Source organism: Lepidochelys kempii, chromosome 4, assembly GCF_965140285.1.
Source record: "Lepidochelys kempii isolate rLepKem1 chromosome 4, rLepKem1.hap1, whole genome shotgun sequence".
Classification (NCBI taxonomy): domain Eukaryota; kingdom Metazoa; phylum Chordata; order Testudines; family Cheloniidae; genus Lepidochelys; species Lepidochelys kempii.
Window position 1 is genome coordinate 110,556,746 of NC_136383.1, and position 22,552 is coordinate 110,579,297.

The 22,552-nt window shown below is 36.5% G+C and overlaps 1 protein-coding gene across 13 annotated transcripts in view; it reads left to right on the plus strand.

Annotated features, from left to right (window-relative positions):
• The window catches only part of LCORL (ligand dependent nuclear receptor corepressor like), a 182,311-nt gene that overhangs the window by 139,328 nt on the left and 20,431 nt on the right, over positions 1 to 22,552 (plus strand). For 9 of the 13 annotated variants that reach the window (XM_073342419.2, XM_073342418.2, XM_073342415.2 and 6 more), the window contains 2 exons: positions 6,221 to 6,311; positions 16,194 to 21,064. In XM_073342419.2, the coding sequence (XP_073198520.2) occupies positions 6,221 to 6,311; positions 16,194 to 21,064 (4,962 nt within the window). Of the gene's footprint in view, positions 1 to 6,220; positions 6,312 to 6,528; positions 6,987 to 7,711; positions 13,570 to 16,193; positions 21,065 to 22,552 lie in introns of those variants that run through there. The other 4 variants (XM_073342426.2, XM_078852579.1, XM_073342432.2 and 1 more) reach the window with 4 other exon arrangements.

A 22,552-nucleotide genomic window follows, 5' to 3' on the forward strand; every position in this document is an offset into this window, starting at 1 on the left:
TCACTGGAGACCACAATTTACTGCCCACTTCTGGCACGAGACCCTAATTTTTTTAGGAGTCCATGTGCACTAGTCCTGTGCATAATACCCCAGTCAAATGGAAAGAATCAACCAGATCCTTGAACAATAATTAAAATGCTACATGAGCCATCACTAGGATGACTGGTTTTCACTATTATCATATGCAGAGTTCTCAGACAGTAATGCAGACCTTGCATCCACAAGCCACAGCCCCTTCTTTATCAACTGTGGGTACCATCCGTGATTTCACTGACAGCTACCCACCTCCTCCTCCAACCCATCTGCCTCAGACCTAGTACATCACATCCAAGAGGAGGTGATGTGGCATCTTGAAACGGCAAAGGAGAACTACAAAAGGCATATAGACAAACCTAGACAACAGGCCCTGCCGACTATGTAGCAGAAGAGATATGGCTTTCAAGAGAACACTTCCCCACGGACAGACCCTCCCAGAAACTAAACTATTGGTTCCTTGGCCCGTAACACATTTGGCCAATCAACCTGGTCACCTTCAAGCTTCCTTGATCCCTTGAAGTTCACCTTGTGTTCCATGTCTCACTTCTAAGAGAATACATTTTCTCAGAGCTCACTATCACCACCCTACCCGTACAAGTACAGGGTCAGGAAGAATATATTGTTCATAAAGTCCTCGACTCCTCAGATCAAATGGGGAAAATCATGGTACCTGATGGATTGGGAAGGTTATGGCCCAGAGGCTCACACTTGGGAGCCTGCAGAAAATGTTCATGCTTTCACCCTGATTTGGGTCTTCCCTAGGAGCCACCCTGAGAAACCTAGGCCCACATCTCCTGGAGAGCACCCCTAGGGTTGGGGTTGATATCAGAACCCACGGGTCTTGAAACTGGTTACCAGGGTTTATAGGAACAGCCAAGCTCCAGCCCTCCACCTGGCAGCCTGCTGATGCTGATTATATAGGACCCACGAAATCCTGCCCGAGGTTGAACCTCCTCCCATGCAGTGCTATTGGTTGAGTCTCAGAGCACCTGACTGGCCCTACTTATGGCAGCAGCAAAAACAGGAAGCTGTCTGAACAACTGGGCTCCATGCTGTTCTGGACTGTGTGTGACTTGTGCTTCCTGCTCCTGTTCCCCTAGCTTGAATTCCTGACATCCTGATCTGGCATGACTCCTGGCATCCAACTTGTGGTTCTGATCTCCAGTTTGTCTCCTGCTTCTGACTTACCCATATCCTGACCCAGTTGACTCCTGAAGCTTGTCTTGTGATTGTGGACTCTGGCTTTGACTACTAGGTCTGGCTTCCCATGACCTGGCCATGACAGTATGCCATCCTCCAGCGGATGGTTATTTGGTTTTCACTCAGCTGTTGACTATCAGATTCTTAAGAGCCTAATTAGAACCTTTCCTCCAGTAAGGAGCCCTCCCCGTCACTGAGACTTGAATCTGTCAGCTCTTACTAAGCCTCCATTTGAGCCATTAGCTTCATGTTCCATGTCTCACCTATCTATGAAAGTTGCATTCCTTGGGACCACCACCTCCACCAGAAGGGTAGGTGAGGTGGGAGCCCTAGTGGCAGATCCGCCATACACTGTATACCATAAGCAAAATGTTTATTTATGGCTATATCCTAAATTCATTCCCAAGTTGATTTCGGAGTTTCACATAAACCAACCAATCTACTTAACTGCATTTTTTCTAAAACCACGTACATCGTGAAGAGAGGTGGTGTCATTCCCTTGATGTACAATATGCTCTTGCCTTTTGTCTACAAAGGACACAAGTGATTTAGAAAATCTCCTAGACTCTTTATTGGTGTAGCAGAAAGAGTCTGAGATCAAGATATCTCCTCTCAGAGGATCTGTAAGTAAGTGGCTCTTAATTGATAGAGTAAGAATCAATCCTTCTCACATTCCTCCCCGATAGAGAGTGAGAATTCTACCAAGAGTACAAGTGATGTCTATAGCATCGCTTCAGGAAGTGCCTCTGGTTGACATTTGTAAAGCAGTGATGTGGACTTCCATCCATATGTTCAAGACATTATGCTATAGTACAGGACTCCGCCCCTGACATCCTTTGGGACAGCTTCAAATGGTCTGCCACCTGCCTTCTTGAGTACTGCTTGTTAGTTACCCATAATGGAGCACACCAGGACCAGCACTTGAAGAAGAAGAAGAGGGTTGTTTCTAACCTTAAGTAACTGGAGGTTCTTTGAGATGTGTGGTCTGTATACCACTACCCACCCTTCTTTCCCTACGGTTAGGACGTTACTTGGATTTGCAGTAGAGAAGAAACTGGAGGTGCAGTCGGCCTACCTCTCCATTTATCTCCTCAGTAGGATGCACCAGGAGACCAAGGGCATATGCACGGGCCTTTCAGACACTGCTTTCAGAATTCTCCAACTCTGGGCGCATGGAGAGCATGCATATCCCACAGTGGATACAGATAGGGACCACACATCTCAAAGAATCTCCAGTTGCTATAAGATACGTAACCTCACCTTCCTCCACTCCAGCCATGTAGTGCTCCGTGCACGCACCAGTAAATTTGACCACTCAGTTGAAAGCTGCACCGCAAACAGTCAGCAGAGCGCTTCTTTTGGAAGCCTCCTTGCCTCTTTCCATCAGGCAAGATCAGACATTACCACCACTAAGTGTGTGCTGGATATTGTCACCTGTGGACATACCATCCAGTTTCTTTCCCTTTACACCACAACCCCCTTTCCTTATCTATCTTCAGGGACCTTTCTCATGAGAGCCTTTTACAAACAGAAATGGCCTCATTGCCCTGTCTAGATGCCATAGGAGAGGTGCCTTAGGAGTACTGGGAAAGAGGCTTCTACTCCTGGTATTTCCTCATTCGAGAGAAAAAAGGGGCCTTCGTTTTGTTCTAGACCTGAGGAGGCTCAACAAATATGTTTGATGCCTCAGATTCAGGATTGTAACAGGTATCTAGGGAAACATCTACCTGTACCTGGACAACTGGCTGATCAAGGACAAACCTCATGACGTAACCAAGATAACCGTACCTTGAATCCTCACCTTGTTGTCTCAGGGCTAATGGTGAACTACAAAAAGTCATCTCTCACTCTATCCCAGATGATAGGCTTCATAGGAGACCCTATCTGACTCTGTCAGCATGATCATATCTGCCAAAGGACGGATTCTGTTCCCTTTGATCAATCATACATGAAATAAGGTCAAGACCATCTACGATGGTTTGTGCTTGCATAGGATTACTAGGTCATATGTTGTGTACATACATGATGTGCTTGCCATACTTTGCTTGAGGTCACTACAACACCATCAAAGAACAGTGTATTCCCCAGACAAAAACAATATGAACAGATTGGCCACTGTAACACTTCAAATCCTGTGAGAACTCACCTGATGACCCCCCTGAATGTGAGATAAGGGTATGTTTCTCAACTCCTTCCTGTGCAAACTATACTTAATATGGATGCAAAAGTGAGAGGTTGGAGGCCCACCTGAATCACCTCAATTGCAAGAAATTGCATGTGAACGTCCTAGGGCTGAGAGCCATCAGATTGGCCTGTATAGCATGCTTGTCAGTTCGACAGAATTCTGTAGAGCAAATCCTGATGGACAGTACATCTGTGATGCGTAATGTCAACAAACAAGGAGGCCCTTGGTAGATCCCACTTTACCTGGAAGCCATCAAGTTCTGGGAATGGTGTCACCAACGCAGAGTAAACCCCCCGAGCTCCCACTGGCCCTGCACTTTCCAGGGGTCAGCAATTACCTTGAAGACTTCTTAAGCAGAGACGTGATAACCAACCAGCAGTAGTCGCTGGAAATTCATCCTAGACATGATATTCCAGCCAGGGGGGGTTCTGGCCAAAGACCAGTTTGCCACTGCAAATAATGTCAAATGCAACACCTTCTACTATAGAGGTAGCGTGAGCTTGGGATCTCTGCCAGATGTCTTTCTACTCTGCTGGTGTCAAGCTCTCCTTTGCACCTTATCACTAACCCCCCTGATTACCATAATAATATCAAAGATCAGATGGGACAAGGCCACCACTATCAGGATCTCCTCATACTGGCCAAGACCGTTTTGGCTGCCAGACCTACTCCATATGTCCAGTCAATCTCCCATTCATTTTTCCTCTTTGCGTAAACACAATATCTCAGAACATCCAGACCTGCAGTCAATACACCTGACTGCCTGGATGCTGGCCGGATGAGCACTACCGATAGAGAATGCTCCAGGCAGTTCTTATCCACATCAGGAAAGTTTCCACTAGAAGTATCTGCTCTGCAAATGGAAGAGGTTTCCATATGGGCAGCCCAAAAAACCTGACTTGGTTGAAGCCCAGATTCCAAAGATCCTAGACTACATGCTGCTCTTGAAACAATCAGAACTTGCATTAAGCTCTCTGAGTCCACTTAGCAATATCAGCATATCATACACCAGTTCAGTTGCATTCACTTTTCTTACACTCTACAGTGTCAAGATTCATCAAGGACCTTTTTCATGCCTACCCTCCATTTAGACACCAGACTGCTTTCTGGGACCTCAGTGTGATTCTCCTGTATCTCCTGGTGACTCCCTTCAAGCCTCTATCTTTCAAAACATTCTACTTTGTTGCTGTTACATTGGCACAAAGTCTGTGAGATCCAAATCCTTATAGTTGGACCATCTGTATTTTACAGGGACAATATAGTAATGAGACAACACCCTAAATTAATTCCCAAGGTAATCTCAAAATAGCAACTGAATCAGTCACTTACCTTACTGGTCTTCTTTCCAAAACCTCTCTTCTGCAGGAGAAAAGAAACATCACACCTTGGATGTCTCCAGAGCTTCTACTTTACTACCAAGACAGGACTAAACCCTTCTGGCTCTCACTGGCTCTTTGTGGCTGATTTGGGTGTATAGAAAGACCTGGTGATCTTTTCACAGAAACTTTCCAAATGAAATACAGTGCATTTCCCTCTGTTACTAGATGTCCTCCTTCCCCCCAAACATTAGGACACAACTCCACTGAAGTACAGGAGACATCATCATTGGCCTGCTTCAGAAATGCACCAGTCTTATAGATTTGCAAGTAACCCACTGACCTTTGTTAAATGGTATGCATTTGACATGGCAGCCAGGGCAGATACTGAGTTCAGAAGAGTGATACTACAGTCTGTCTGTTTCATCTGTGGAGACTCCTCAATCCCACTATCTCAGGAGAATATTGCTTACTAGTCACCTACAGTGGGGTCCATACTGACACTTACTCAAAGAATAACAAACTATTACTTACCCTACTGTAGCTGGTTCTTCAAGATGTTGTAGTCAATGTGGCTGCTACAACCCACCCTCCATCCCCACTTCAGGAGTTCTTGGCAAACACAGGCTTTGAAATGCAAGGGAACTGAGGGAGAGTTGGCGGTCACCCCATCCTGTGTGCCTCATGTGGGAACACGTGCAGTTCTGATAAATACTGCTAGCTAGAAGAATTGGGTTTTGCATGCATAGGACTAATGCGCACCTACACTGGGATCCTCACTGATTACAACATCTTGAAAAAACACAGTTCCTGTAGGATAAATAACTGTTCTTTCATTTCAGAGTAGCAGCATCCAATGAAGTGAGCTGTAGCTCACGAAAGCTTATGCTCAGATAAATTTGTTAGTCTCTAAGGTGCCACAAGTATTCCTTTTCTTTTTGTTCTTTCATGGACCTTGTCCCCCAAACACACAGATATCGTCATCATTTTGGATCTTTGTATTATTAGTGTATCACGGATCTGCTATTTATTAATATGAACTTGATCTTGAATTACATATGTTCAGATTTATGACCCACATATCAAACCATTATTACTTGTGGCTTATTGGTCTGTTTGAAATGGCAAGTGTAATCTTGGAGTATATCTGTGGAAGAAACAAGGGATGAGAATTCCATTTTATGGCCTTCCCATAAATAAATAAATATCTGTTTTTAAGCCCTCTGATTCCTATGTATGACAATAGGCCCACTTTTTTTTATTTTGACTCACCTTTTTTTTAAAAAATCTTGTTTAACTTTTACAAATGAATTTTGCAAAAAGTTAACTCCTCAACATTTCACACTGTTAATGGAACCAAGATGTCAGAAAATATTACAACATAGGTTATATATTAAAAAGTTGTGCTATGTGTATAAAAATTTACTAACAGAATTCCAAAAAATCCTTAAATTCTTAAATTATTATGATTATTTTGTTACAGGGGATGGAGTGTTAGATCTCTCTACAAAGAAAAGCGCACGGCTGGAAGAGTCAACATACGATCCATCATCATCTGAAAATTCAGTGTCTGGGTAAGCAGCATTTAATATTTTTTTAATATTTGTAAAAGGAAACACTGAAAAAAATCTCTTCTGTGAAGGCAGATTATTTTTTATAACATATTTGTACAGTATATACTGACACACAAATTCAGTTTATATTTTGCTTTCCTCAAGAGTTTCACTCATAAGTGTGTGTCTATGTATATATCATTTGTTTCATTGTCTTTTTCTTTTCTTTCTGTTAAAGAAAAGTTATCAGAACAATCACCAAACTTTAGTTCATGTTACTAAAAATGAACTGAAAACTTAATTACATAATACAAAAGAGTAGGACAGTAGAAGAAAACATAAATTATTATTCAAGGTTTTATTTAGGAAGCTTCCATTTTGCACAAAAATATAACATCCAGATTATATTTTAAAAATATCCTTCAGCTAACATGAACAAGTTAAACAGCTATTATCCTCAATATTTCTCAATGAGAGAGAAAGAGAGAGAGAGAGTTCCTAATTGTTATACTTACATCATGGTTTTGCCTATAGTGTGTGGTGGCAAACTGCTAAATATGTCCATTCAGCATTAAAAACTAAAAATGTTGTTTCATGTGCTGAAAGCTACCATTACATTAACTGAAACAAAAATAGTGAAATACATTGTTCTGTTGGATTTTGTTATAATTTTGGCATCTTCCCATCCACTAGCCATAGCAGGACCCTTTTTGTCACCTGTACATTTTACAAAATAATTTGTTCCAAATAATACATTTAGCTTTATTTGTTGAATTGTGTAAAATTGTGTTCTGTTAATCTATTAATATGAACAGGTTTTAAAATTATGATTTTATAATTAGAAAATATAAATAGTGATTAGAATTTTAAAAACTGAGTTGTAAATTGACAAAATGGGACTTACTTGTTAATACAGCACTTTATCTTATGAATGTAGAAAAATTAGTCCTGTGGAAATCTGGGGGTTTTGTGTTTGGTAATGTACCTATCACTGCAAATTTTCTATAAGGGGGTTGACTCTTTTATTACTTGTTTAGCGGTAACGTCACGTTTCTACTAACAAAATCTCATTTAGGATTTGGGTACTTAATGGAATGTTAATTGCATAACTAAAATTATAAGTGTTGCTCTGCAAGCATGTATCAAAGGGAAAATAACAAACACATGAGAATATTATCAAATACTGAACTAGGATTTAAAGTTCTTGGAAGGGCTGCTGTAGAAGCCACCGTATGATTTTGACACATTGTAGCATTTTACTATGATAATCAGTAACTACTACATCTCAAAGACTTAAAAGTATCAGAAGCAGTGATGTTACCTAAGCAAGGAGTATAATAAAGGAGTGGACCCTTCCCTTCCATAGCTGTGTGAGAGTCTCTCATACATCAGTTTACCATCGTTTCATTCCATCCATCCAGGAGACTACACAGACACAGAGAGGACTATGTGGAAAGAAGTGCTGAGTTTGCAGATGGTTTGCTCTCAAAAGCTTTGAAAGACATTCAGTCTGGAGCACTGGACATAAATAAAGCAGGCATACTTTATGGCATACCTCAAAAAACTTTACTTCTCCACTTAGAAGCCTTACCAGCAGGAAAGCCTGCACTTTTTAAAAACAAAACTCGAGATTTCAATGATAGTTATTCATTTAAAGACAGAAAAGAAACTTGTGCAGTGCTGCAAAAAGTAGCCTTGTGGGCAAGAGCTCAAGCAGAGCGCACAGAAAAAAGTAAACTAAGTCTACTTGAAACCTCAGAATTAAAATTCCCAACAGCTTCCAGTTACCTCCACCAGTTAACTCTACAGAGAATGGTCACTCAGTTCAAAGAAAAAAGTGAAAATCTACAATATGAAACTTCAAATCCTACTGTACAGTTAAAAATTCCTCAGCTAAGAATAAGTTCTGTGTCCAAACCACAATCTGATAATGCTGGTCTTCTGGATGTCATGTACCATGTTTCCAAAACCTCCTCAGTCTTAGACGGATCAGCTCTTCAAAAACTGAAAAATATACTCCCTAAACAGAACAAAATTGAATGTTCTGGACCTGTAACTCACTCAAGTGTTGACTCCTACTTTCTGCATGGGGACCTCTCTTCTTTATGTCTTAATGTTAAGAATGGAACAGTTGATGGAACATCTGAAAATACAGAAGATGGTTTGGATCGCAAAGACAATAAACAACCAAGGAAAAAACGTGGCCGTTATAGGCAATACGATCATGAAATAATGGAAGAAGCTATTGCTATGGTAATGAGTGGGAAAATGAGTGTTTCCAAAGCACAAGGAATTTATGGGGTACCTCACAGCACTTTAGAATACAAAGTTAAAGAAAGATCTGGAACACTGAAGACTCCGCCGAAGAAGAAACTTCGATTACCAGACACTGGGTTATTTAATATGACAGATTCAGGGACTGGCAGCTGCAAAAACAGCAGCAAGCCTGTGTAGATTAATTGTTAGCAAATTGTTTGGGGGGTGTGTGTGTGTGTGTGTGTGTGTATATGTCTGTCTGTATACACACACATACGAGAAATACATATGCTCACACTGACAGAAGACATGAAATTATACAGTTCAAAAACCACATACATGCCTTTTGAAAAGTAGTTTTATTCAGGGTTTTCACTGTGGACAGAATTATAGAGTTCTCCCTTAATTCTGATAGTGTGTATTTAATAAAATCCTTGTATAAATAGGTGAAAAATATTCAGGTTTTCTTTAGTAGTCAATAGCATAAAATGTTTGGGGAAAACAAGTATTTGTCATGTGAAGCATTATTTTTAGTTGATAAAGAACCACATTAGCCATTGAATAAACCATCTTATTATCGAAATTCATGACCCATGGTTTGTAAACTTTTATACTTCACAAAATACTTGCAATAGTTTGTAAGTAGTTCAGAATACACAAATCAAGGGATTGTTTTTCTTTTACAAAGTTAGTTCCTTACCAAGGAAATGGATATGTGAAGTATTAGTAGGAGGTAGTACATTCTGTGGAAGAAAATAATAAAAACATCATAACTAGATCTCCAATACAACTAGAAAAAACCAAAACATTTCATTAATAAAAATGTGTGATAGCAGACATAAAACTGCATTTTTATCATTTTAAGAAGAATTTTGTTGTTCATTTAGCAAGAAATTGGTGTTTACAAAATATACATTTATGAAAACTGACAAATTACTGTAGCTATAGAATTATTAAATATGAAAGAAGATGGAATACTAAGTATAAAATAAACTTAATTATTAACCTAATTTTCCTTTTTAGTTTGGAGAATAAGACAACTTCTAAAGTTTAAGAAGAAAGTTGGAATGCAACTTAGAGCATGTTCATAATGTGCACAGAATGAGCTTGAGAATGGATATTAAATGTGCTGGTTAGTTAATGTTATGACTACTTTAAATTCATTTAAGGATTGTCACACTCCTTATATTGAAAAACAAAAAACTCACTGTAACTATAATGTATTTGCTGCTGTGACATTTCAAACCTTTTCAGTTTATCAAAATGAATATCAAGTTTTCATTTTGGTGGGCCGATACACTATTGTTTTGCTAATAACCAAATTTACAGTTCAGGGTCTTGACAGATTCACAAATATTAAACAGTGAAGCTGTTTTGAACTTTCAGTAGTATAAATTCATTATAAATTTGGTAGAAGCTAGGCAGTTCATTTAAAATATGTGACTTAATAGAATCTAAGAGAGACTAGCTGTCTTCAGATTGCAGTTTTTAAATTAATTTCCAAGTATTTACATTGGATTTTAAATAATATGTAATTTTGGTGGTGTAATGTCATAAAGCATGTGTCTACATAAGAATGAATACTTGCTTTATACATTCGAAATTAAACATCTGTGCCCTTTTTCCAATTAAAATTTAGGTTTAGATTGCTTTTTCTAAACCAAATCAAACATATCCAGAAACACTTACCCTTTTTTCTACTTTTTGTAAATTTTCTCACACACATACATTGTCAGACATGTTTTTTGCTTAAATTTGCCTTTGTATAGGCTGAGTATCCTATGTGAATGTAAGAATACATTACACGTGTAGGGCCACATCATGTAATTGACTTTCAAAAGAAACTTGAACTCAGTGGGAAGTTTCCCTCAAAAATTTATGGTAAAATCTAGCTCTTGGCTATTAACCTAATTACAGGTAATTTCTTATTTTTTAAAATAAATTAATCCATAAGAAGTTAAGTGAAACTGCACAACCACCAACATATCAATCTTTTGGTCTCTTAGATCTATAGTGTACCCTCTTCAACTATTAAGGTTTACTTGCATATTAGAAATGGAATCCTTCTGTAAAAATAATTGTATCTAATAACAAGTAGGATACATATAAGCAGGTGTCAGGGTCATCGTTGATTTTTAAAGAATTAAGCCATATTTTGTGAGGGCCAGAAAGATGAATTTGTTGATGTATACTCCCCAGTGGAAAACAAAATTAACAGTACCTAAAGGTTTCGAAATCTCTCTTTATACAGAATTTTACTTGCAGAAGTTTTGGGGGCTTCAATACATTGCCTAATATTTGTACCACACTAAAAAATTTTTATTCCTCAGACAATATTATAAATTGAGTCAGAAGTTTATATTGAAGGCAAGTTACAGTACACTTTTTATATCATTTAAAAGATGACCTGACCAAAAATTGACAGGATTCATAAAATCAGGGATCATTTTACTATTCACTTAACAGTGATCAGTAGTTTTATATGTAATATTATAATTAATTTTCAGCATTTTAGTACTTGTATTTATTTATTTTTTTGGTCAGAAATAGTATATTAAAATATTTTTTGATAGTTTATAGATGATGCTCGACCTGTAAGTGTTTAAAAAGAAACAGAATTATTTGTTTCTAATTATTAGATTAACTTTTGATTACACAACTAAGGAAAGGCAGGGAAATGTGTAGGTTCCCCTTCCCTAACTCCAGTGTATTCCATTTAAATGTCATTTAAGTTGTACCTTTGAACTGTTTTATAAATTCAGTTACCAGTCACTACTTCGTAATTGACAATTTCTGAAAATTCATGTTTCAGCAGACTTTTAAATGAAGGCGAAAGCAAGCCCTACATGCTTTCTACTTATTTGAATGTTTCTCAAGTATTTTATATTAAAAAACAGTGCCTCTGTTTTTAGAACTACTGCTCAGTAAAGTTGTTTAAACCATTTCTGGTAGCTAATGACAATTTTATATTAAATTGTATATTAACTTTAGTGAGACTGATTTTTTTTTTAGTTGTTTACAGTACAAATACTTGTATTTGTTTTTTAATTGCAGTATTTCCATTGTCGCAGTAATTTAGTAAAACTCTGTGGCTGCCTTGATTTTTTGACAGATTTTGTTAATAACTGATTTTTAGGCAATTAGTTATATTTATGCATAAATCAATTGCACTATAATTCATGAATTATTTATTACAATATTTTCTAATGAATTCCATGTATTTGTCTTGTGTTGTAAATGTACTGTAATTCTGTTTCCTCTTTGTGTTGTTATATACCTAAATCTGATTGTATGAATTTAATTGTTTAGTTAACGTGTTTCTACGTTGTAATTTGTAGTAAAGCACTTCAATGCTTTTGCACATAAATTTACAACAACACTGATGTGTGATTGATTTTGCTCATTCAGTAAAACAAAAGAAAAAAAGACCATATACTGGCTCATTTGACTTACTCCTTAGGCACAAATTTACTATTAGTCTAATAAGTTCATGATAGAACTTGCTTTTGACAGTTATTGCTACAATGAACATATTTATAAAGCAAAAATAATTGTCACAAGGAAGACTGATTCTCAAAATATGATGGTCTGCTAATAAATTAGGCACACTTTAGAAAATTAAAATGTCCTAAAGTATAGGAGTCGCACAAAATTGTTTTATCAGTTTTCAACTGCAAACCGATCTGTATAAATTGAATGCTTATTTTACTACTAATCTGTTCAGAAAGCTTTATTCATTTAATTTGTTAAACTTTCTTCAGCCAATATATTTATTTATTAAATATATGCATTGGGGCATAGAAAAAGGGAGAACATTTATACAGATAATTTATATGGCCAGTAATTTTTTTTTGTTCTCCCGTTGACTACTTGAAAACATTTTTGTTCCTCCCAAGTCCAGTTTCCTTTCTGCTCATTTCTTCATAGAAGCTGTAATCATGTTATAAAGCATCTCTGGAGGAAAAAGCTGAGGCTGGAACTCCGAGGGAGAAAATCTTGTTTAGAATCATAGAATATCAAGGTTGGAAGGGACCCCAGGAGGTCATCTAGTCCAACCCCCTGCTCAAAGCAGGACCAATCCCCAATTTTTGCCCCACATCCCTAAATGGACCCCTCAAGGATTGAACTCACAACCTGGGGTTTAGCAGGCCAATGCTCAAACCAGTGAGCTATCCCTCTCCCAGTTCCTCTTTGATAGTTTCCTTGGGTTGGAAGAGAAAACAGATCTTGATATTTTATATGTTAATTCTATACAAAATAGGCCATGACACCTGTCCTCAAATTTGGTGGGTCACTATGTGATGACCCTATGCCTTTGTGCAAACTTTGACCCCCACAAATAATCACCAGTTTTCCAGTTGTTGCCCCTGGCACTGAGCAGGGGATCTCAGTAGAAAGGATAATACAGTCCCAGGTTCTATTATAATTTCCACCGAATCTGTGAATTGCTTCACTTTGGCGGACAAGATGTGTTGATCCTCTTGCCCCTAACCCAACCCGTTTCTATCCCCTCCTTCTACATGAACCCTGTACCCACAGAACCTCTACCATGGAATTCATAAAAAGATGAAGAGTCCTGTGAAGACAGGAATTGTAGCTACCGCTGCGCACAGGAAGGGGAAAGATTCATGTATGACTCTACAGGGCTAGTAACCTGGACCTCTGTGTTTGACACTGCCACTTTTTGCCATGGGAATTACTGTGATACTATAGATTCTGTATAATGACGACACAACAGGATGAAAGAGAAAAAGAGGGGAAAGAATTTGCTGAAGCACAACTCTTTAATATTTAACGAAAGTGGTTGGAAAGCTATTAAAAACATGAAAGTTGAATGAATTCGTTTACATATACACAAAATCCCTCTGTAGAAATGTTCGTATCTCTTTAAAGTAAATGCTTTGTTTTAAACAGATTTTTAGGCCTATGTCCTGCGCAGCAGCCAAGCTGTGCTCAACATACTTTAGTGCAGGGTGGTGCAAAGGTAACTCTTAACATTTTGCATTCCCCTGAACCTGGGATCACATAGTCCATGCATAAGTTAGAGCAGCATGAGCTGCATATGATTTTATAGGGCTGTTCTGGCAACTAAGGATCACTGGAGTATAGGGATGTCATACCCACTCTACTGATGGCCAGGGAAGCGGTGGTGTACAAGCAATAGTGACTGTGCACACCTGAGAATAACTGTACACAGTGGGAAAACCTTCAGTGGCAAGCTTTGAGCTGGAAGACCTGGCCCATAACTTTGAGAGACCTTTAGGAACACTGAAGTTTCTTACACTAGTGAGCATATATTTTCTTTAGATGGATGTTCTAATATTCTTGATTCGTCAAATGTTTAAAAAAGTAATCTTATAAAGAACACTAATAGTCCATAATTGATAACGCATTTATATGCGTGGAGAGCATATAAAGACAGATTCCTGTCTGGAGGCTTCAGTTTATGTAGGTATTTTTTACCACACCAATCACGGTGAATTAAGTGCTTATCAAAGTTGTAATTTGATAGGTGTTTCTTTAAACTACAGCATATAATATTACTGAACAAACTATTAAATAACATGTTAAAGCCCTATTACTATGTTCAAGAATTTTTATTTCTATTTTTAAATGACAAAATGTGTTCCTAAATTAAAAAAAAAAAATAGAAAATACCTTTTATTTATTTATCTATCCAGTGTGATTACAGAAGTCAATTTTTAATCTAATTTTTCTATTTCGCTTTCAGTCTTGGCTTTTGTATTTTTGTTTGATTTTTGTTTTTTGTTGTTTTTTTGGTTGATCGGTTTGTTTTTGGTATTTCAATAAATCTGATAAGTTGTTCTACATTTTATTATTGCTATAATTGGAGTTCCACATAAAATAAGGTTAGCTGATTGGGTCCTAAACTCACTCATGGTGGTAATATCATTACAGGCTCCACAATACAGTAGAGTTTCATTTTAGATGACAGATGCAAATAATTTTGTCTTTTCATGTCATTTAATTGAATTTTAATTACAAGTTCAGCTAATAACATCAGGATTCAGTTAGGATTTTAAGAGATAGTAGCATCAACCTGATGGTTCACTTTGAACACCTTCAAACTTTTATATAAAATGTTTCAGGAGAGGAAGAAAATCACCAGGAATTATTAAGCATAGTTGATTGCTTTTATAGCATACAACTTAAAACTTACCTCGGGCAATAATTTATACATACAAAACTATGCATGTACAAATCTTAGTAAGAACGATGAAGTAATTTATGGCTTTTTATCATTCAGACAGGATACTAGTTTGTTTACATTTGTTGAGTAATGAATTAATAATTTATATACATGGTATATTAAAATGTAAAACCAATCAAAATGAAATTTTGCCAAAATGGAGATTTAAATGTTGAAAATGATTGGCAAGAGGAATAGGGTGAATAGTTAGTGTCATGTTCAGAGTTTGGTGATATGTTTAAAAAATATATACTTTTCTAAAACAGAATACTTTTAATATTATTTGCTGCTCTTGCTATTGGTACCAGTAAAAGTTCTGAATTATAGAGGATAACTATTTTATTTTAGTTACTATTCAACAGTGGTTTTTGTGTTTAGTTGAAGAAAGATCTATTATTTCTACAATGGAACATTTTCAGCTTTTCAATTTAAATGATTGATTAGGTAAGTAGTAACTTTAGTTTTAATAAATTTGTGTTGAGAAATCAGTAGTTAAGAAGATAGTATTTTATAACTGATTTTGTTTTGGTTGAGTATCTGAGAACAGCTATTTTGAAGTCTTATTTAGATATAGACACTTAAGTTAACCTGATATTTAAAGGGATTCAATCTCATTTGGTCTGCAAGTTATTTACTTCCTTTTTTTGTCTTCTAGTGTGTGTGTGTGTGTGTGTGTGTTTTGAGAGAGATGCAGTGGAAGTCTGTGGCAGATTTATGCTACTGGGGTAAAAAAGGGAATCTATATCTTAAAAGAACATTAACGTCAGTGATGGCTTCTAAAGTTATTTCTATGGCCTACTAAGGTTGAATGTCCTTTTAAACAAATTTTTCAAGTTCATATTGAACATCTTATGGGCTGTGCTGCATAACACATACAGTAAGGAAGGGATGGTCTTGTGGTTAAAACACATAATCTGGAGTCAGAGGAGAGGGGTTCTCTCCCTGTCTCTGCCACAAGCATCCACTGTGACACTGGACATTGGACAAATCATTTTACCCCTCTCCATTTACACCTGTAAAATAAGGATAATACTTACCTCACATGTTTGTTGTGAGGGTTAATTCATTAATGTTTGCAAGGAAATTTGAAATACTGGATGAAAGATGCCATGAAATAAATAGTATTATAATTATTGTATTTGAGAAATGCTGGATTTCAAACAATTTTTCCTTTGTTGAGTAAAATGTTTTTTTCACTGAATATTTTCCTACTTAACATGCTAGAAATATTGTACTGTATATAACATACATATCAGCTGTAGTGAAATAGTTCTATTAGAAATTTGCAAATACGATAAATGAACTATGTAAAGGAAATGGAAATAATTTTTCCATGCCTTTTCAGGATTTCAGTCTTCTGTTTAACAGTTAAAACTGTAACATACATCATATTTTACTGTAATTTATTTTTTGTTTTGATTTGTTTTTGTTTTCAGTTCAACAGTTGGTGAAAAATCAGAGGAAGCAACTAAATTGGAAAAAGGAAAATCGGCACTAAACAAGGTTTTGGAATCCTTGTGCTCTTACCACTGGCAGCAGATTTTGGCTATTTTGAAATTTTTAATCCAAGACAAAAATGTTCCTTCACTTTGCAGTTGCCTGCAACCTCATATTATCCATTCAGAAATTCAGAACTCCCTCATTGAAGATGATATCCATGTTCCATTTTGTAGTTCTGATGGACATATGGTGACAAAAAGATGCTGTTTACAAAATCAAAATCCAAACACTTGTTTACCATCTCTGTGTGTTTGTAGTAAAGATTTACACTGTTTGCCATGTCAGACTGTAGCTACTGGATGTATTAAGACAGTAGTGAATAAAAGGATTTCTCACAGTTGTAATCCTCATAGGTGCTATACAGGACAACTACAAAACTATAACAACAAGTACTCTGTGACGGCAGCAACTTGTACATCCTTTTCTTCAACCGAAGACTATGATTTGTCAAACAGCATTAAAAGTTCTAGTAGATCTCGCAGCCCATCACCCCCTCCATTGTCACCTGTACAAAGTAATGAAACTGAAACATTGGAAGGATCACCTATAGATTTTCCAGCTTTAGACAACAAATTTGAAATAACCATTAATCAACCTCCATCTCTCTTGCCAGCAGAAGGAAGCAATAGAGAGTATGAAGATGAAGGTAAACTATGCAAAGGAAAAGGATTTGGTTACTCAAATGAAACGCGGCTGTCAACAGATCAAGAAAGCAGCAAATGTGTTATAAATTCTGAAAAGTTTGAAAATGGTGAACATTCTGCCATTTTTCAAGATTTAATTGATCGTATTAATGAAAAATTAAAATCAATAGAAACTACAGATATAACAACCAATCTTGTAAAATTGTCTGAGAGTAACAGGGCACCAGAAAACGATAATGTAAAATTGGGGGACTTCATAACATCTCTATTGCACGATGCTAAAGCAAGTGATTACACTTTTATGGAGTTACTGAGCCAACATGATAAACAAGTGGAAAATAAAATTATCCAAACCAGATTTCGCAAACGTCAGGAAACTTTATTCGCAATGTATAATTCTCCTGATTCACCACTGATTAGGCGACAGTCTTTGCAAATCAAGAGGGAACTTGCAAGTCTTGATGAAACTTTTATAAGGAAAAAGTCAACTTTAGAGAGAAATGTAAAGAAGTCTACCAAAAAATATGGTAAAATGTCAGCAAACAAAGGAGACAGTTACAACATGTTCGAAGACAAAGCTTTAAAAAATCCTGACAATCTAGGTATGAGATGTCAAGCTAAATCCATGTCTTTGCCAGTGTGTCAAGCAGAATCAATGGGACTACCTCTGAATAATTTTGAAACTAACTCTGGTTTTGTAGCATTTTCAGAAAACAATGTTACTATAGTAGACCAGACTAACTTTGCAAAAACACAAGGAGATTATGCAATTGAAAAAGAGCGTGATCAGAGTCCTTTGAAGGGGGAATATAATGGAATCTTGGGCAGAACTAAACGTAACATTGTGCCTCCTGGATGGTACTCTGTATATGTAACAAATGACTTTTTATGTAGAAAATCCTCCAAAACAAAAAAATCTCCTGAAAATTTGGAGAGAGATAATATCGTTAAAGATCTTCAAGCTGAAAGATCTATTGATGTAAATAAGATTGTAAGGAACACAAATCTACAAGTTGTTGTGGAGCGCTTGGAAGATACAATAAACATAGCCAAAAAGACTAAAAGTCCATTGTTGGATAGTTATAAAATATCCAGTACATTTGAGTGTGATATGAACGAAACTGCTAGGAGAGGCCTACATTTTAACATGGGTGAAAAAGGATGTGCAGGACAGAGTTTCCTCCCCCAGTCTCACTTGTCATGCAGCAATACATGCAAAACAGAGTGTGTGCCAACAAGAAAATACAAAGAAGTTCTAGATCAAGGACTTGGTAACAACCTTTTGAAAACTTCATCATCTGATTCAGGCAGATTGACTTTCAGTAATGGGGATGTACAAACAAGATCTGAAGTTGGGGAGAGTGCATCTCTCCTAGGTTACTCTAGCCCAATAAAACTTATGTTTGTCTCAGAGGTTAATAGTAGTGAAGGAGTGAAATATACTTTAACTGCTGCCAGTGCATCTTCTACAGCAAACACCAATCTTTGTTTATTTCAGAAGCATCCAGACACAATATCAGGAAAAAAATCTAAAACAAGTGATCTTGTTCATGAAATCTGCATTGGAGACTCTGGATATAATGGTAATGAAAGTGACAGTAAAGAGGAATCAAATTTTGATAATGCTGAGACAACTGCAGATACTTGTGCAGCAGGTGAAACTGACTTAAATTATTTTAAGCAAAGTGAAGAAACTGTGGAAAAATCAAATAGTGGCAATGAACCTGTTTTAAAAAGAAAACCTGGTAGGCCTAAAAAAATAGGGCCTCAGGTTGTAAAACAGGTTAAGCGACCAATTGGACGACCTCCAAAGCCTAAAATAAACATGGCTGAAAATAGTGACCTTAGAAGTGAACCCACCAGTGTTGGGAAAACCACCAAATCTGATGTAACAGTGATGAAAGAAGTTATCAGTAACAAGAATATTACTGTGACAGTTGTTTTCGGAAGGTCAAGAAGAACTAAAAGGCATGTTTCTGAAGGTAATATCAATATAATTAATGCTATGCCTACACAACATGATTCCAATTTTACAAATGACTGTAGTGAACTGAGGCAAAATACAGAAACTGAAAGTGGTTTTGCAGAAATAGTAAAAGTCTTACAGAATTCTGCTACTGAAAATGAAGTCTCTGGGTCTGGTTATGAATATATTAGACCTATCAAGAATAATCCACTGTTACCACACCTTTACAGCAATATCATACAACCAAATCAGAAGCCTTTAACTATCACTAGAAAGCCTGGTAGACCAGCAAAGGTAAAAATCTCTGGCATATCAGTGACTGTTAATAGAGTTTCACCTCAGGAAAGAAAAGTAAGTATTAGTGGCTGCCTACCTCCATTACAGCAACAGCATGTGTTAGAAAAAAAAATATCACAAGAGAAGAATAATCAACCGTGCAATAAGATGAATGAAATAAAGAACGTTCAGAATGACACTACCACGGTTTCATCTGTGATTACTACAGAATCAAGAAAACATGAAATTCCTTTGAGGCATTCTGTTAGAGACAGAAGACCATCACTGCATTTCTTACATTCATTAGCATCTTCTAGCACATTTACTTGTAGAAGTGCCTTGCTACGTAAATCATATAAGCTCCGTTTGAAAAAAGCTAAGGATCAAAGGGAAAAACATATGCAATCAAATCTGAAGATAGTATCCAACGATACCTCAGAAACTAAAAATCCAGGGAGTGAAGAAAAGGGTTCAGAGGTAAATGAATTCAGGTCTGTTAATGAAATATCACTGGATCCCATTTTTTCATCAAATCCTTCTCTCAGGTGGTGGGCTACTTCCACTTCACGTGACTCTTTGTTGGAAGAACTAAATAATAGATTTGAACAGATAACTAATACCTGGTTGCAAGTGGGTGGAAATGAATTTGAAAAGCGTTTATATGAAAAAAGCCATCATGTTGAACAAGATTGTAGCATTAAAGTGTCAAGACCTTTGGACACCTGCCTTGTAGAACTTGAAGCATCACCTATAAAAATGCTTTTCCAGAAGAAGTGTAATATAAATGAACTTAGTACTTGGTTTATGCAAACAACAGAAACACAGTCCCTCTCTCTAGTGAGAAAGGCAAATGCTCGCAATCCTTTGGAAGTAATTAGTACTAGAGAGATGAAGATGGGAAGTAAACAATCTGATCTTAATACTACTCCTTTCAGAAAGCACTTTAAAAAGTTTGCACTATCCTCTCCTTCAGAGCCAGCTGGGAAATTACAAATTTTGCATAAAATGGTCCAGGCTCCAGTCTTAAATATGAAAAGTAATTTCACACTAGCCAAATTAAGAAGAACTGAATTTAAGAAGTTACAACATGACAGGTGGAGACAAGTGAAAAAAATGTATAACCATGGAACAGGTGACTGGAAATCTAAAAGGCGAAACTTAAGATTTTTCTGCCAAAGCCAGTTTTTTAAAAATACAAGTGGGAAAATCAGTGATGTAGTGTCCATGAACCAAGGAAAAAGTACAGTAAAAACCCAGCCCACTGAAATCTTAGAATCTCACAATAGAATCTTGTCAACTGGAACTGAAGTCAAAGATACATTTCTTCCACAGACAATAGAATTGTCGGACTTCAGCACACATCCTGGTTTAACAAATATTTTTAAATCACATTCAGAGATAAATGGAACAAGTTATAATCAAAAAAATGTTGGAAAAGCACAGAACCAACTTAAAATGAGTCAAAGTACATGGAGAGCCAAAACCTTTAAAGATTGTAGAATATTTCTGAGAAAACTCAACCATATCGAACAGCATAAATCATTTAAGTTAAACATTTACTCTCCGGAAGCTGTTGAAAATAGAAGCAATCAGACCTACACTGAAGAAAAAAGGCATTGTACTTTAAGGTCCTATTCTGGTAGGCAAGATGTATTAAAGGGAAAAGAAAAGGATGTGGAGACATGTAAGGGAACTAATCCTTCCAAAATGACTGCAATGCTGGATGACCAATTAGACAGCAAAAAATCAAACAAATGTGTAAATAATGAGAGCCCTGCTGCTAGTTCTGAAGTTCTTAACAAAATAAACATAAGAAAAAGACCACAATGGGAGACCACTGATATGAATATAAGAAAAAGGCATAAGAGACAATCATGCAGTACTGGACAAATGATGAATTATTACTCAAAATACCAACTAGGTAAGTTTCCCCCCTTCCCCCCCACTAATTTTAAAATACTCATTTTAGAGTATAACCGAAAGAGAAGTAGAATAGCTGGAAACATTAAAATGTGTACTGTGTGGGTCAAAAATATCCAGTCTTCAAAAAGTAGTATTACTGAACAATTTATAATACCAAAAGCATAGTGCTGAAAGTCCAGTTAAATTTTTTAAAATACTTTATCATTTTACTAAAGTTTGCCATTTGCTTTTACAATAGATATATTACACTATCCAGGCTGAAGATACACTTAATGACAAGCAATGAGCTACTTTTAGTAGCATAGTCTGAGCAAGACAGGTGAAATTCTGACATCATTAAAGTCAAAGTCAATTGGAGTTTTGTCATTGATTTCACCCATACGGCATAGGCAGGATTTCACCTATGCCGTCCTTGGTATGTCAAGGAGGAGTTAACTACAAAATATATTTACATTGAGATACAAAGTTACAGCACAGTTAAACAAAAGAATTCATTTTTTCTCATTTGACATTGATTGAAATACAAATCTATAATAGGACTCATAATTAAACAGTAAGATATGACCGGTAGTATTGTGTATTTCTGGGCAATTATTTACTAGAATTTCTGTGGTAGGTCCCGATTCGATGCCACTTGAAATCAATGAAAAGATTTCTGTTGATGCTGATAGATTTTGTAGTGATCCCTTAATATACAAAACCAGATGTGGAGTGATCCTAATTAAGTGAGACATACAATAATCACACTGAAATGCATTTGCCCTAGAATGTTGTATTGCTATTGTGAAATGCAATTTGTACATAAGAAAGAACAGTAAGATATTTATAGGGCATAATTGCGCAGGTTTGACGTTGTCATGGCCATAATATAGTTAAAAATATAGGGTCCGATTGTGAAATTCTTATTCATGACTGTGAACCCTTACTAACATAAGTAGTCCTGTTGATTTTAATAATACTACTCAGGTGAATAAGTGCTCAGCAGAACAGTAAGGGTTCCACAACAGGGCCCATAATTACAATAAAATGAAACATTTACTAACCTACAATTATATTAGATTATCTGTCCAGGTAGCCCAGAAAAGAGAACTAATTTAAATTATTCAAAACAATGAAGCAAAATCTAATATTTCTCCCCTTGTCTTTTGTATCTAAGAAAACTGACCCTGGGTAAAGGCAAAATCTAATTTTAGCTGTAAAACGACACATTGAATGAAATTGTACATTGTTTAGAAAATGCAGCACAGAAAGCAACTGTGCTTTCTTGCATTATAAATAAGGTAAAGAGGGAAAATTATGAACTGTGTAAAATGGTTCTTATGTCATGCTCACTTCATGTAATCCTACTTCTGCAAAGGTAAATTTTCTACCTAAATTTATACTATCTTTTTTTCTGTGTGTGCTTCAAGTGCATTAATTTTGGAGTGCACACAAAAGAAAAAAATAGCTAAACCCTCTCTTGCTGTAATACAGAAAGTTTGTATTC